At 37.5% G+C, this 17,271-nt stretch overlaps 1 protein-coding gene across 5 annotated transcripts in view; it reads left to right on the top strand.

The window, feature by feature from the left end:
- LOC128864965 (uncharacterized) overlaps positions 1-17,271 on the top strand; it is a 331,205-nt gene that overhangs the window by 279,139 nt on the left and 34,795 nt on the right. For all 5 annotated transcript variants that reach the window (XR_008454730.1, XR_008454729.1, XM_054104783.1 and 2 more), the window contains 4 exons: positions 2,073-3,569; positions 11,700-11,948; positions 12,045-12,421; positions 12,511-13,087. Coding sequence is in view for 3 of the 5 variants with exons in the window: in XM_054104783.1 (XP_053960758.1) it covers positions 3,296-3,569; positions 11,700-11,948; positions 12,045-12,421; positions 12,511-13,087 (1,477 nt within the window). In the remaining 2 variants the exon portion in view is untranslated. The remainder of the gene's footprint in view (positions 1-2,072; positions 3,570-11,699; positions 11,949-12,044; positions 12,422-12,510; positions 13,088-17,271) is intronic.

Genomic DNA, 17,271 nt, shown 5'->3' with positions numbered 1-17,271 from the left:
ACTTAAGAATCGGGAATAATGCGAATGTCGCTTTAAAATGTTTACCGCATTTTCTTGAGTAGCTATACCAGCGATTACGCAATAAAAAAAATCGATTTTTTGATCGATCTAAACCGGTTTCCCCCCTTAAAAAGAGGTGTTATTTTGATATTCAAAGAAAAATGTTATTTTTTAATATAAATGATCGGATGCTTATTTCATTATAAAGAGGATGGTATGCCGTTAATAAAGGAAAATAACATCAGCCAAATGACCACCACGACCGCGCTTACAGGACAATATCCTTTTCATGAAATTTTCCTTAACCAAATTGCAAAGTGGCTGGCCTATGTCCTCGATAGCCTCACGAATTCCATCTTTGAGGTCTTGAATTGACACTGGGCTGTTGGCGTAGACCTTCTCTTTCACGTGGCCCCACATAAAAAAGACACAAGGTGTTAGATCACAAGATCTCGATGGCCAATTGTGATCACCTCTTCGAGAGATAACGCAGTCCGGAAACTTTTTTCGTAAAAGATCAATGGTTTCGTTGCTTGTGTGGCACGTAACGCCGTCTTATTGATTAAAACCATCCAATTCCGGCCATAAAAAATCGTTAGTCATCTCTCGATAGCGCAGTCCATTCACCTGTAACACCTGTTATTGGAAAAGCCTAGTTTAGCAAACTTCGTCTCTGAGAGCATTAATCGTAGTCAGCTTAAAACTATAGGTTCCTCCATTTGTGGAACAACATCAGGACGCACGCCACAAATAGAAGAAGGAACTCGGGCAAACACCTAACGGCAGTGTACGCGCAATATTTTATTTTTATTTTATTTTTAAATTTCTGCACCGATTTGCAAGTAAATTTTTATTAACTACTCTCGATTCACCAACTAGCTTGAGCGTGACGAAAAAACGAAACTTTTCTCGTGAATCCAACATTTGGCAGCACTGAATTATTTTTGTTTTGATAAACTGAAAATGAAATGAGGTATGAAATTTCATTGCTTTACAACTCATTTCACCTAAATGTAAGCAATATTTGGAAGCACTGGCCTGTGCATATCGCTAAGTGGCTAAAAGCCAAAAACAGTATTCATAGTCAAAACTAAGGCAACGCTAAATTTAGCTGCTGCTTTATGGCATACTTTTTAATGGACTATCTTTCAAAAAGAAAAGGAAACTGCAATTAACTTGAAAGTGGAATTCATTCTGACAACAAATACGCCACAAAGTAGCTTGTATATTGGCAAACTGTTGCTTTCATGTAGAAAATTTTCGCTTGGTGAGTAACGGGCTTCTTTAGCGAGTAGATAAATGCTGAATAAAAAAATGTCCCTTCAATATATATCATTTTTTATCGAATTTCATAGCCTTTGAAAGCATTTCACCTGAAAGTTTGCGAAATGGTTTGAAAAATAAATCCCTACTTGTACTTAGACACACTGACCTAGACTTTCCGCTTGTGAGCTAAGCTACTAAAGACAAAGTTTTTGTTCTCACATAAAAATTTTTTGCTTGGAGAGCAGCGGAGTGCTTTACCAGGAAGCAGAGAAGTGTTGCATTGAAATAAGCTGGTATTTTCCAAGTGTGGCCGCCGTAGCCGACTGTTTGATGAGTGAGTACCATTCGGGAGTGCGTTCGTTCGATTCTCCGTGCATGAAACATATAAGAGTTAGAAAAAGTGTTTTCTAATAGCGGTCGCCTCCCGGCAGCCAATTGCAAACCGCGGAGTGCATTTCTGCCAAGAAAAAACTCCTCATAAAAAACCATTTGCCGTTCGGAGTCGGCTTAAAACTGTAGGTTGCTTCATTTGTGGAACAACATCAAGATGCACGCCACAAATAGGAGGAGGGGCTCGGCCAAACATCTAACATAAATGTACTCGCCAATTATTATTTTTATTTTTTTCATGTTTTTTAGCTTTAATATTTCCCAAGATGTTAACCTAACTTTCTGTCAATCAATTGTTCAAGTTTCAAACGTGTAGATGACCCACCCTTTTTATACATACACATGCACGCATATTTATATTTATTACAATATATGAATGCTTACCGTCATTTGTGTTATTCTTGTTATATCTACAGGTAACCAACCCCGCCAGCAGTACACAGCTGTCTCTCCTTTACATTGTCGCTCCTCAACTCATTGTTTCATTGCTGCGCGCACTCGTATTTACTCGCTCACCAATCAAGCATTCTAGCGACCAAAACCATTCTGTCAACTAACTAACTGCCTGGCTGACTGACTTACTGACTGTTTGTTGTTTTTAGACGTCGGCGACAACGACAGCAGCAGCAGCAGAATTATTTACAGCGACAACTGTGCAATACAAAGTGTCGATGACGATGACGCGCGAACACATGAATTGACTGAGTCACAGCAGCAGTCAGTTACTTAGTTCATTTCATTGTTGGTGCGCTCAGTTGACGCGGTCATACTGTCGTTTGAGCTGTTGTTGGTGGTGTTTTTGGAGCACGAACGAGCATACGGGCATTCACAGCCGCACACAGTGGAGCTTCGCAAGTCGTTGGCGTTGACGTTGGCCGGCAGTTGCATTCGACGCGCCATCGAATCGGGTTGTAGTGTAGTCGTCGTGTACCGATGTAGCTACGTGAGTGCTGTGGAGTAGCTGGGTTACGTCGCGTCGTTAAGGTCGTCAGCAATTTTTTTCCGCACAGCGACTCGTCGTTCGTATGTGGTTCGTTGTCGTTTGCCGTTTGCCGTCAGCAGCGTTGTCATCGTCACAGGCACTGAATGCGCGGTGGTGTGAACAGTGTTTTTGGGCTGTAGATCATGCCAAATACGGGCCGGCAGTTGACAGGCTAACACAGCAGTGCGAATTAGAATAGAATCAAGTGACTACGGTTTGGCGTATGAATTTGCAAGTGTAAATATTTAATGCAAAAAAAAAGAAACAACCAAAAAGTGAATAAAAATGCATAAACGAGTTAAAGCAAAGAAATGTGATTTTCGTAAAGATTTCTAATTAGAAAATAAAATGATAAATCATAAGTGATACGAAGCAGAAACAAAAAAAAAAACAAGCAGAGAGAAGCAAAAAGCAACTGCATTCATAACAATAACAACTCGAACAACAATAACACCAAAGTGTAGTGCGACATTCCAGTACTAGCCGTCAGTGTGTATGGGCGCGTGTGTGTGTGCTTTTTTTGTGATTTTTTTCCCATTTTGCTTTGCGCAGGCGTGCACGCCCTTCCTTACGGTCGCGACGTCGGCAGCTGCTCATACAAAGTAGTAAAATAAACATCTTTTGTATGTTTTTCGTATTGTTTCGCTTAAATTGCTGATGCCTAGCGAAATGACTGATTCCATAAAATTATCCGAAATGCAACGCAGTAGTATCGAATTCGAACGTCAACGACATTTGGCCAACTGGTTTATCAAAAGTAGTCCGCACATGGCAACACCGACGACTGTCGCTACCGTTGCTACAACAACAACAACAGCAAGCTCAGCAGCCGCAGCAGCAGCAGCTGGTGCAACAACAGATAACACAACTGCTAGCAATGCAGTGTGTGCAACAACAAAAAATACCACAGTATCAACAACAAATCTAGTAGGTGAGTACCTAGCAGATATCGTCGAAAGTGTGTGTATGTGAAAAAATTAAAAAAAAAAATACAAAAAAAATGCGAAAATACAGAAGAAAGGGTAGTTGCCTGCGGCAGTTACTAGGCGGCAAACAACAACAATGCGAATTTATGAGCAAAATTTCCAATGATGATGAAATGCTCATTGTGATCAATTAATCATTTTAATCGTTCTGGCAATGAAATTGTTGAACTTTTCGCTTGTCACGCGCACATTGACAATAAACTGTGAACGTTCCGAGTGATTAATAAGGTGTTTAACAGGGTTTAAATTAAGCTGAAATATAAAGATCCTTTTAGATAAAGTTTCGGAAATGCTTAGAAGAAGTGTTTGGCGTGATTCTTTTTTTTCTTATACAGTTTGAACCCACACTCGAAGCTCTAAGCTGCGCTTGACCTAAAATGTGGGTACGTCCTGATGATGACAGAAGGTTATTCGTGCTTTCAAAGATTTTGAGGCTTTGCTTGATGGCAGAAGGTTCTTCGTTTTGCTCTCATTCACCGCCACTCACATTTGCCTCGCTTAGATCTTCGAGAAGGTAGTTTCACGCGGTTGCTGAGTAGATGATGTAAATTTCTTACGATGGCATACGCCAATAATTTTATGCTTAATCGAAAAAAAGAAAAAAATTGTGCTTGAGCGATTAAGTGTTGCTGCTCGAGCAATCTTTTACAGCATCAGATTAAAGTAGTCACCCTCTCTGAAGCTTCGTTTGATATCAAACGGCTTAAGGAGACCCGGTGGTCTAAAGCACGAAAATTTCACCTATTTTCACAATTTTTTTTTTTTTTTTTTTTTTGGCATAACAAATTAAAAAAACGATATTCCCACTTTTTGCGTTTATTACTTCATCTATTGAGAAAACGAAAAACTTTGTATTTAATTTTAAAAACAATATTTATTATGATAAAAATGCCGCTGAAGATGGCCCCTTGAAAAATCTTGCCCGGACGGCGTAGGTGATTTCAAGACTTGTACTCATCTTAAACACAAAATTCAAGAAGATTCTTAATCAGAAAGTGTGCAGTTAGGGTCGAAACAAGAACAAATCGAAAATATTTAAAATTGGCAAAATGGCGCGCCCTTGAAAAAAAAGTTCGTTAAACGGGTATTTTTTACTAGTTTTTGTTGTAAAAAATACGAAATTAGATATTTAAATAAAATTATGTTTCTAGTTCGGATGATAGCCATACATGTTGCGAACAACATATTCAAATTTCAAGTGATTCGGTTGAATATTTTATTTTATTTTTCATATCCGTTGTTTCGGAAAAGGTCGTTTTGAGAAAAATGCTTTTAAAGTTTGAGGTCCAGGAGCGCGCGGACCGATCTCTAACTGGTTAATGAGCTGTAGAAGCTATAATATTGGGAATTTCCGCATGAAAATTTCACAGTGTAATCTTAAGATACTATACTTGTGAAATATAGAAAAAACAAAAAATCGATTTTTTGAAATTTCTAGACCGCCCTTAATAAGGCTTTCCTCAATTCTCACAACAGCTCCAGTATTGCTCAACATCATTTTGCACAAATCGCGTTTTATAGAAAATTACTTTTTCGTTTTCATTTCATGCAGCTTCTCCAAGACTTAACGTGTTGTGAATATCTGGAAAGTTATGGTTCCTCCGAGTCCGAAGCCACACTGATAAAGATCAAGTTTGATGCTGGGTTTAAGCCTTACCCAAATTACGCTCGACATGAGCCTGTCTGCGATTCTTAGAAGACTAAAAAGACTACTATTAAATAACTTATAAATTGGACAGAACACACTTAAATTCCAATCGACAGGCCAGTATTCATCCGATCGTATTTTGCATAAAAGCTTTTACAAGCACCTTACTAGTGCTAGGCGGGTTACTCCAGAAGTTTAAGAAATAACACCAATTTATTCTACAAACAAAGATACTTTAAATTTTCCGACACATATATATTTTTTGTGAAACTTTTTCAATACAAACTTTCTCCTTCCCTCAAACGTTCAACATTGCCTATAAAGGGTGTTTTTTTTAGAAGTTAGGTTTTCAAGTTGGCACTACTTTTTTCGTAGATGGTCTTTTTGACAGCTGCCACTTGATTTATGCTCAGTTTGGTTTGCCATTTCATAATGAATAGACTTACACCTGATCAAGCGCGTCGCACGTTCGGTGAATGGGCCCAAAACGAGATGGCCACCGATCCCGATTTTCACAAGAAAATTTTGTTCAGCGATGAAGCTCACTTTTGGTTGAATGGGTATGTCAATAAGCAAACTTGTCGCATTTGGAGTGAAAATAATCCACAAGCCATTGCTGAGACGCCGTTACATCCTCAAAAAGTCACTGTTTGGTGTGCTCTATGGGCAGAGGGAATCATTGGTCCATATTTCTTTAAAAATGAAGCCGGCCATAATGTTACAGTCAATGGAGAGCGCTATAGAGCCATGACTAATGACTTTTTCGTGCCTGAATTGGACGATGTTGATGTGGACGACCTTTGGTTCCAACAAGACGGCGCTACATGCCATACAGCCAACGCAACAATCGATTTATTGAAGGAAACTTTTGGTGAGCGCATTATCACGCGCCGTGGACCTGTGGCGTGGCCTCCAAGATCGTGCGATATAACACCGCTGGACTATTTCTTGTGGGGCTATGTGAAGTCGCTTGTCTACGCAGATAAGCCCGAGACGATTGACGTCTTGGAAGAGAATATTCGGCGCGTTATTGCTGACATATTCGAGCCAGCCGCGGCGGCCACTTGCCCGAAATCATTTTTAAAACATAATGGCAAACCCTTATCTTTATAATAAAGCTAAATTCTTGGCCATAACATTAAATTATATACGTTTTATTTCATCTTGAAAACCTAACCTCTAAAAAAACACCCTTTAGAAGTGGGGCATGCGGATCTTTGAAGTTTAAACTCTCCATCATCTTTGGAGATTTTTAGAGAACAACTATTTTTAAATTCAACAAATTTTATTTATAAAAAACTAAATTTTTACTTTCAAATCGCTCCAGCACACAAATTCTAAACTTTTCTGAAATATCTGGACAGAAGTCTTGAAAAAAATTCCAATTCTTTTATGGAGCTTGATACACCCTAATGCCCCTATGTCCCCAAGATATTTTGACGCCATCGCCAATTATAGTTTTTAGGTATGAAGGCTAGATGTGTTATGATGGGAGTGATTATTTTTTTCCATCGGAAAAATAGTGCAAAGAATCTGTAATTTTTTTTGCCAATAAACAAGCACTGCAATGATGCTCAGCCACCGTATTTATGCAATTTAGGTGCCTGTATTTTTGTTTGTTCCCGAAACTGAAAAATCTTATTAAAAAAGGGTCGAGGAATAGGTGACTTGTGCTCTAGTTTCCACAGCGACTTATAATGTAAAACCTCTTCGGATTTAAAAAATGGTCTACAGGTATACCTTAACATTGACAAGTCTTGTGTGTTATTTATTAAAAACAAAATATGTTAGTCCATTTCCTTACGTTGGTTTACCTACCACTCCTCGTTAAACCAGTTTGTTTTAGGTCCAAACCCGTTGATCTGGTTGACACTTATATCCCTAAGGTCATCAGTATCATTCAAGAAGGATGAGCCAAAGTATCTAAACTTAGTGGCAAGCTCGCAGAATAGTGACAAAGAAGATGTCTGGCAGACTCTTCTTTCTCCTCATTCTTGCAGCTTCTAATAAAGTTGAAATAAGGTCCATTCAACCGTTGAGCATGTCGATCCAGGAGAATGTAACATCAAAGCAACTAACATAAAGTCGTTTTTCCATGACCGATTAAGTAGTGCCTTTGAAGCATTAAATGTCAGACTATCAACTTATTTCGTGTTAGCTAAAGGGCCAATGCTACTTGTACCACGCAGTTTGTAGGTTGAGAGGGGTCCTCCATACCAAGAAGGAGGTGAGTGGTAGTGCGGGCCCTCTCTCGCTAATTTGTCTGCTTTACAATTTCCTTGTATGTCCCTCGCATCCTGGGCTAACAAGATATTTATAAGCACAGTAACAGCTGAAGATCGTAGTTACTGAGATGAGAAATATTTGAGTAAATCTAAGCGAGGAACTGTATTTTCCTATTCCGATTCATGTTGGTTAAGACCAAGGTTGATAGATTACAAGGTTTAACCAACCGAAGCAAACTGTGAGAGTAACTTGGGCTCTTACGTCATCGGGATTCGGCAGTAGAATTCTGTCCACTCTTTTCGCACGAATTCACAGTATCGTCTAATCAGTCGTTATTCAGATGGTAACGAAGTAATGTGGACGGATTCTGTACTGATCTTTTTCTTATATCATCAAGACAGTCATAGTTTTTTTTTCATAAACAAGCCGCCGTCATAACCCCAGGTGCGTCAGCAAATCAGTTGATACCTTCGAAATCGCTGAGAGCCGGTTCGAGGTCTGATGTTCGCCGCACCTCTGCATTTGTTAGGATAAGACTCTAAACTATCTTTATGAGAAGTTGTTTCCCACTACATCTTCTAGCCCGGTTGATCTGATGACACCTAAATACAATTATTTGATCTCTGCAATGTTAATGTTGCTCTTATATTTAACTCAAATCCAGCTTCAGCTCAATAATTCATACTTTCGTTAACTCATAGATAATTCTGACAAGATGATAGTTGGTAAATACTGCGCTATCGCAAATTTTCCGATGTTCCAATTCCTCCAGAACCACTTATGGGAACAGTGGGAGGAGTGGATACTATCGCTGGTGTGAAATCTTCACACGTTTACAAGAGAGGGACCTGAGGCAGGTACCTGATTGTGTCAATGGACATTTTTCAATTTTCCGGACAGAATATTTAAACGGGATTGAAACAGGTAAATAGTCTCGATCTAAAAACTATCGCGAATCTTTGGTAAAGACTCAAGGACCATAACAAGTCCCTTCAAGAGTTTTATAATTTTATATGTGTTAGTTAATAATTGAGAGATTCATTGTGCCCCTTCCATGGATTCAGAGTATTTTCCTGAGCCCAACTACCTCAATAAATTTTTTGAGTTATGTTTCCTCCCCTGGTACAACAAAATGGTGCGGAAGCGCTAGTTGGATTCTGGATGAATCACCACTCTAACCAACCTCCCCTGGTAAAATATCTACCTCCCTGCTTGTCTGCTTATCACTGAAGCGTTGAGCCCGACTCACAAGCTTGTCAGTTTCATCTTCCTCCCACAGAGCCGCCAAGTTCTAATGGAGTATATTCCACCATTAGTAAGATGCGAATTCAATCAACCAAGCCCAGTTAAAATTCTTGTTATGATTTCAAAATTGTTCTTGCTTATTTCCATACAATTTTAAATCGGCTTAGGTTGAAGTTGATTGATTTTGATTGTGATAACCCGATTGCGATTGTATACTCTTCAGAATGATCTTCTTTGTCAGTCCCACTTTTCGAGGCCATAAAATGGCTTTGGACTTATAAAAGCGGAGATCGCCCCTTTCCTGGCTAATTTATCTACCATTTCGTTCACAGTAATTTCTATGCACCAGGCCTGAGATATTCAGCTTATCAATATTATTTTGAAACGCAACTTTTTGTTTGCAACTAAAACAAACATTTTGATAACTAACGAAATGATATATTTTTTGATATATTGTATATTTTCCTTGTTTTTTATAATTAATGAAACAATTTAATTATGTTATACACTTTATGTTTTTAATAGCAATTATTTTAGCAAAAATAAAATTAAAACTCCCTTTCAATTTGATAAGTGAGCCGATTGAGTTTCCATCGTCACTCGCTAGAATTCGTTTCAATTTCCTCAGCGAAGCTCACGAAATCACGATATTTTCTGTTCGGAAATGCTTAGAGCTCATTATGCTTCTAATATTCCGATTTTTGGAGCTTTGAGAGAATTTAATTCGCTTTCAAGCCCCATCGCTCTTGATTTTTTCCTCAAAGAATACTTTTTCGAAATGAAAGGATTTCTCATAATTCTTTCTATTCTCCAAAATTCTTTCTTTTTAAACTGTAAGAAATGTCACATTTTCCACATTAAAGCCAAGGTGAATCTATTAAAGGTGGTGTCGGTAAATCAGCTGACTTATTTTTTTTTCTTTCGCCGTGTCCATGTGGCTGCCAGTCCATTATGAAACAAGGCGAATTAATTTTTTGTTTTCTACTTTTCCAATACTTTGCCAACATTGTTGTTGGTCTAGTGCTACCACCTTTAATGAATGCGCCTTGGTTATAACGAAATACGTGAGTAAAATAATATGTAAACTACAGTGGACGTCCAATATAAAGAATCTTTCGTTCAGCCCTAATTCGTAAAATGTACACATTTTTTAATTAGCGTAATTTTTTTTTTTACCCTCTATACCACCATATTTTCAATTAAATCTGCAACTAAATGCATTCATTTAAAAAAGTATAAGTATAATTAGTAATCTATTTGAGTTGTACTTGAAAGAATGAATAAATAAATAACAAAAATCCAAGCGATGAAGATTTTAGGCGGGTGCACTTGAAGTGTTTTGTCCCATGTAAGAAGTGCTTCGAGAATTTGAAAGAGCGCCGACACAAGTGTATTATGGATGAATGGCAGAGTTGATCCATATACCCTTTTTGGGTGAGTGGTCGAGTTCCTCCTGCTATTTGTGTCGTGCGTTTTTTTGTTTACAAATGGGGGGTTTAAGCCGACTCCGAACGCCAGAAATTTTTTTATGAGGAGCTTTTTCATGGCAGAAATACACTCGGAGGCTTGCCATTGCCTGTCGAGGGGAGACTGCTATTATAGGATGGGCCATGTAAAATTTGCTTTTTGAATCGGCTATAAAAAAAAACTAATCAATATTTTTTCAAACTTTTTGTTTTATTTTTAAGATTGAACATTGTCATTTATGAATGAAAAATAATATCGTTCAAATGACTGCCACGTCAGGCTTTACCGTAGGCTATTCGATCAACCCAATTTTTAAGCACATTTTCGATTGTTTGGGCTCCAATTTCATGAATGGCAACTTCGATTTCGTGTTTTAAAGCATCAATTATCTCTGGATGGTTCGCATAGGATTTGTCCTTAACGGCTCCCCACAAAAAATAGTCCAACGGGCTTAAATCACAGCTCCGAGGCGGCCAATTGATATCGGAATTCAAAAACGGTAGCCAAAAGTTCGAGTGTAACTTTGGCAGTGTGACAAGTTGCTCCGTCCCGTTGAAACCAAATGTCGTCCATGTCATCCTCTTCAATTTTTGGAAACAAAAGCTCGTTGAGCATGTCACGGTAGTTTACTAACGAAGCTCTGCTCGTTTATTAAGGCAACCGGATGGTTTGAAATATCAAACCTTTAAGTAAATTATGAACACATTTGACATGTCATTTGTGTTACCATTCTCAAAAAAAATAGGTGGATCAAAAAGCAAACGCTAAACGCCCACTCGTGATAAAACATTTCCTTCATTTTGGTGTTGCACGGAGATTCGAACTTACTCCCAACTCCTGGTAGTCACGCACCAAACCATTCGTATACGGCGTCCGCGTTTATGCTTAATGTACACATGTTACCGACCTTTCCACAATGGAGAAGAAACTTTCCACAAGCCGGCCTTAACATGAGTTATTTGCCTTACCCACTTTCGGTAGAAAAACAACGTGGTGTCACACTTTAACCGTGGGTTTGAAGCCTTAACTCTTTTTTCCTCTCTAACTAACAGAATTTGTCTTAGCGTACGCAATCAGTGTTTTTCTATTTTCTAGGATACATTCTAATGTCGTATCAAGCTCACCACCACAGCTACCAACATACGTTCAAACGTATCTTAGGCCATACATCACTTCGGTACAGCCCATGTCCGACATGATGGATACGCAGTCCTCTAGTATTGAGTCTGCATATGAAAAATTCTTCACCGCTTCTGCTTCTTTATGACTTCGTTAGATAATTTTCCATGCCTTGCATTGTGTACTGCAAAAAAAACCACTCAGCTGGTAGTTTGTCTTGCTGGCCATAAGGCTATAAATTTATTTGCGTTAAAATTTTTTCAACTATTTCTAGTTACCATTCTTTAGCTTTATCTAATTAACTGTGAAGTGCATTACTCATTCTACCGTAATTTATTAACATAACATCCTCTCTCCTCTTTGCTTGCAGGTGGCAACCATACAAATGGCATGTCAGCGTCAGCCGCCTCACATCATCACCAACAGCAATTGAGTGCCAAGCATCACAACAGTTGTGGTGGTGGTGGTGGTGCTGGTGGCAGCAGCGGTAATCCACCGCCCGTCTTTTTCTTAGTCTCCAGCAATGGCAACACAAATGGCAATATCGTCAATGGCAAGCACAGCAGCAATGCGTCACCGGCTGCTACAGGTGTTGCTACGCCGCCCAACGCGATAAGTGGTATGTAATTAGTAAGCAGATTTACTAAATTTTTTCTTGTTTTTTCTTTTCTGCGCCAATATATGCAGATGACTAATTACACTTTGCGCATTACAGCTGTCTCCGGCGGTCCGTTAGGCCATTTCGCACCCGTCGAGGGACGCAAACCCAAGCTGCGACGTTTCAACTCGCACGACACCAGCGCGAATATGTTCTCGGTGGCCGATTTCGAGAATGCACGCCTAGCGCGACGCAATGAAATCGAAATGAAACAACGTTTGGCACGGCGCATGCGTATGAGTGCCAATGGCGGCTACGCTTGTTCGGCTGGCGGCATGGGCGCGAACTTGGCTAGTGGCAGTGGCGTGGGCGGCAGTGGCTGTGGGCTGGGTGCCAGTGGCAATGGCATGGGTGTGGGTACGGGCGGCAGCAGCATGTGTGGTGGTGGCGATTACTCCACCGGCGACAGCAAGGCATCCAAATATAGCAATGAGGTGAGTAGCTCATAGCAAAATAGTGCATTAAAAGCGTGTATGTCTTACTATGAAATTAATTTCAATATATTTTCACACATCATTTGCAGTCACAACACGAGCCATTGCCAGCAGATATCTTTCTCGATCGCTACTCATTGCCACGCGTTGTCCGCATTTCGTATAAAACGAAATTCTCTGATGAAACATTGCAATCGTCCTCGTCGAATGGCTCCTCCACAGCCACTACGAATACCACAGGCACCAGTGCCTCCAATTCGTCGGTGAGTGCTTGTGGTCTAACGGTGGCTATTAACACCGGCACCTCCTCATCGACGGCCTCCTCAAGCGGTAATGTGAATGCGCACAGCTCGGGTGCTACGAATACGAGCAGCAGTGGCGGTGGTGGTGGTGTTGGCGGTGGCGGTGGTAGTAGTGGCGAGAGAGTAGGTTCAAAGCACTCCACACCACATAACACAACACCTCCATCCGCCTCAGCTACGGCAACTCAGTCAAATACAACAATTAACGGTAATAGCAATGCAGATGCGGAACAACGCGAAGATCATGGCGAATTATTTTTGCTGTATCGGCTGATACGGCAACGTCACATTTTTCACGGTCATAATGCTAAAACTGCGGCAGCGAGTCGCAAAAAAGGCGTTCTGATACCGCAAGAATTTCCAGGTGAGTCGAATGCGCAAAATGTGCTGACACATTAGTCAAGAGCGATTTTACACCCCTTGGTATTTTAATTTAGTTCGAAAAGGTTTCACATATACACACATACAGACGTACAAGTGATTCATAGTAAGCGAAAAGTTCTGGAATTTTTTAAAATATGACTACTTGAAACAACACATAAGGGGGAATACAGTTTTTAGCTGCAATTGTGAAATACCTGATGATGAATAGGACAGAACAATCGGACTTGTCTAATCATTGAATTTAGGGCTTTTTTCGCATAAATTTTTTTCAGAGAATACCCTTAAATGCAGTAGAAAGTAAAAATTAAAAAATACCAGCGTGCGCAAAATTAATCACCCTTTCGGAAGAGTTGAAATTTTTGCAAATGACGTCGTGCGTCAAGCATATTTGGCACCTATAAACTAGACATCTGCAGATAAGCGATAAAGCGCGAAAAGCTCAAAATAATGATTTCCATCATTCAAAATATTTTTTTTATTTATTAAAAACAAAATTCGATGATTCATGTCGAAAAAACGGTAGTTATTCCACATTTTAACAAGTTTTGACTATTTTTATTACCATTTTTTAATATTCATAATTTTTTTATAAAAGTAGCTCTTTATCTAACAAAACCCATATACTAGGTGGTAAACTTATTTGCGTTTCGATAAGAAAAACACAATTTTATGGCTTGAAATACAATTTAAAAAACAAAAAAAAAATATTTAATATAAACCAAAATAAAAAAATTAATTATTAAATAAAAACCAAATTATTTTGATATAATTTAAAAAAAAATTTAAATAAAACAAACAACTATTTTAATAAAATAAAAATAAAATAATTTTAATAAAATAAAAAAAAAATAAAAAAATGTATTTAAAAACAAAATTATTTTAATACAATAAAAAAAAAGTATTTACTAAAATTAAAAAAAAAAATATTTTAATAAAATGAAAAAATTGTAAATGAAACAAAAACTATTTTAATAAAATAAAAAAAAATTTAATAATATAGAATAAAAAAAAAATAAAAATTTATTTGAAAACAAAATTATTAAATGAAAACAAACTCATTTAAATAAAATAAAAATAAAAAAATATTTAACTAAAATAAAAACAAAAATTATTTTAATAAAATTAAAAAATTAAATAAAACAAAAAACTATTTTGATAAAATAAAGAAAAATATTTTAATAAAATAAAAAAAATATATAAAAATGTATTAAAAAACAAAATTAGTTTAATAAAATAAAAAATATAAATAAAAACAAAATTATTTTATTAAAAAAAAAAAAATATTTTACTATTGTAAAATAAAAAAAATAAAAAATTACTTTAATAAAATAAAAAATAAATATTTTAATAAAATAAAAAAAAAATTACTTTAATAAAATGAAAAAATTGTAAATAAAAACCAAATTATTTTGATAAAATAAAAAAAAAAGTTTAAATAAAACAAAAAACTATTTTAATAAAATAAAAAAAAAATTTAGGAAAGGCCATTTTTTTTATTTATTATTTTATTATCCTAAAGCCAAAACCAGCTAAAGTAAGATATGTTGTTTTGTCAAAAGTCCATTTAAATATATTATATTTTCAATCCAGTCGTAATTGAATGCAAAAATATTCTGAAAATTTAATAAATTAAGAAGCATTGGCAACAGCGCACATGGGAACAAAAATATAAAAGTAATAAATATTTGTATGCATGTGAATGCAGAATCGAAAAAAAACAGCAACAAAAAAATACTAATAAAAAATAGCTACATACGTACATTTTCCCCTACTTTGCTTCGAATTTCAAAATACCCATGGTTTATGTCGAGTTGAAATGGCATTAGCTTTTGAATGCAATTGGCTGTCATTAATAAAAAGTACTTTTGGCCGGCAACAGTAGCGGCTAACAATGGCATAACGGTCATTATATTAGCAACAACAAATAAGCGAGCTATCAAAGTACTACATATGGATTTCTATTCAAACAACCACTCACACACACACCATCATGCATACACACATATATACATACGCACCGCCACACTCATAGTTCCACGTTTGCACTGACTTGACTGGCTATAATCATATGAAAAATGCAAATGTGATGTAAAAATGGGTCATAAAATGGTATAATCAACAATAACAAAAACAACTACAAGCACGGCAAGGCAAATGAAGGCAGCAAACCCAGCAGCAGGGTGATGAGTGAAAGTGCACACCTACATACATACATGCATATGCATACTTGTATATATTTGTATTTGTGTATGTGCGCAAACATATGTATTTGTGTGCAATGAAAGGAAAACAATAAATGAAATGATTATTGCAACCAGTCGGTTGGCTATGCCAAATGTCCTTCTCACAACAGTTGTCATCATTTGCTGTCAACGACTTCGACAAAAGCGACGATGGCTACACAGCATTGTTGATGATGCCTACATGCTCCTATTATTGTTCACGTTGCTATAAAATGTTGTAATTGTTGTTGTTGTTGTATATAAGTATATGCATATGTGCCTTTACTGTTGCCATTAGCGTATTTGTATTTTGTATAAAAAGTATTATAGTTATGGCGCGTTGTTAGCCATGATAATGCTATAATGCCAACAGTTTTGGTTAAATGTTGCTGAGCCGATGTCGCTCAGGCGGCATGTTGTTGTTGTTGTGTTTGTTGTTCGTATGTTCGATGTTGGCAGCTATTGTTGCTATATTATAACATTACTGTTTACACAATGGCACTTTAACATTATGGAACTTATTTTCCTTGTCTGCTTATCTGTATATATAGACGGATGTATGTATGTATGTATCGGGTGTTTTCTGAAGAGTTTGAGAACGTAAAATGGTTGGTTGAATAGGTATGTCAGTGAGTGTGAGTGCGGACGTGTTCTTTTTTTTTTTTTGCTTCACAGTTTTCGTGCTTACTAAGCTGTAATTTTATAATTTAACAGTTCATAATTTGAAAATTTGCGTGTATGAGACGTGAGTGACTCTTTTTTAAAAAATAAATATCTATTCTATTCTATAAAATTATTAAATGCTCTATTTATGTGGGCTAAGGGTTGATCGCAACCAAGTTAAATTCAATGTGCCCGGTGCAGTGAAGAAAGTCCCAGAAAGTAAATTTGAAATCAGCTTGCAAAGAGTTCTGCCAGAAATCGCTGCTCTTCGAGAATGCTCGTGCCATGGATGCAATTAGTTCTCTTGAAACCGACAGTTCAGTAACAGTTATTGCTCTCAAAAATATCTGAACTGTGCGCTGACATTGAAGAAATGCGAAAACTTGAAACTGATGTTGTCTTCTCTGCCCTTGTGCAACTGAGTGCTGGGATGAAAGACCTGCGTGTTTGTGTTCTTGCTTATGAGTGTCAAGCAAAATTGCGAAACTAAATCAAAAATGCGAAAATCAAAGCAATGAGGCGAGAGAGCCTCTATTATCAATGTCTGCTGGTTCGACGACTGTAAACTCGCCTACACAAGCTGCTGTTGATGCTGGCGTTAACTCTCACACCGTAGATGTAATTGCATCGGATCGCTCATATGCTGCTGCGCTGGCAGAATCGACGGAGCAGCGTAATACGAATGTTTATATGCAAGAGCGGCCAACTGCGCATGGTGAACTAGCGTTCTCTACTTTTGCAGATGTACTCGGTGATGACGCTGTTAATTCGATCAGTCTCTTTTGCTACTTTAATTGTTATTGGTGATATGTTAAAAGCTAGTTTGAGGGGAAAAGAAGAGATATCTATTGGAATTTCCATGAACACCGCGAGGACCTTGCCTACGCTGATGATGCATGAATGTCTCCTGTCCGTCAAACACACCGGCATGCAGAACAAAATTGACAATCTGTTCAAAGCCTCATTGAATGCAGAATAAGAAATCTCGAGAAAACGAAAGTAATGAAATTGCGGACCATGAACAGCAACCCTTTCCTCTTAAATGGTGATCAGATTGAGAACATTGACACTTTTACTTACTTATCGCAATTTAGCTAATACTGACTCTGAAATATGCCTGTTAGCACAGATTTTCCCTAAAGGTATCTACATACATATGTGTCACGCTATACATAAGCAGACAGGACCGGATCTACCATAAATGCGATCCTGTGGCATCGTAGAAATGTTACCCTTTTAGGTAACTCCTACACAAGATGCTTTAGAAAAGTTAATTTCG

The sequence above is a fragment of the Anastrepha ludens genome, chromosome 5, assembly GCF_028408465.1.
Source record: "Anastrepha ludens isolate Willacy chromosome 5, idAnaLude1.1, whole genome shotgun sequence".
Lineage (NCBI taxonomy): Eukaryota > Metazoa > Arthropoda > Insecta > Diptera > Tephritidae > Anastrepha > Anastrepha ludens.
The sequence above is the reverse complement of the archived record's forward strand: the minus strand, read 5'-3'. Positions and strand labels throughout refer to the sequence as shown.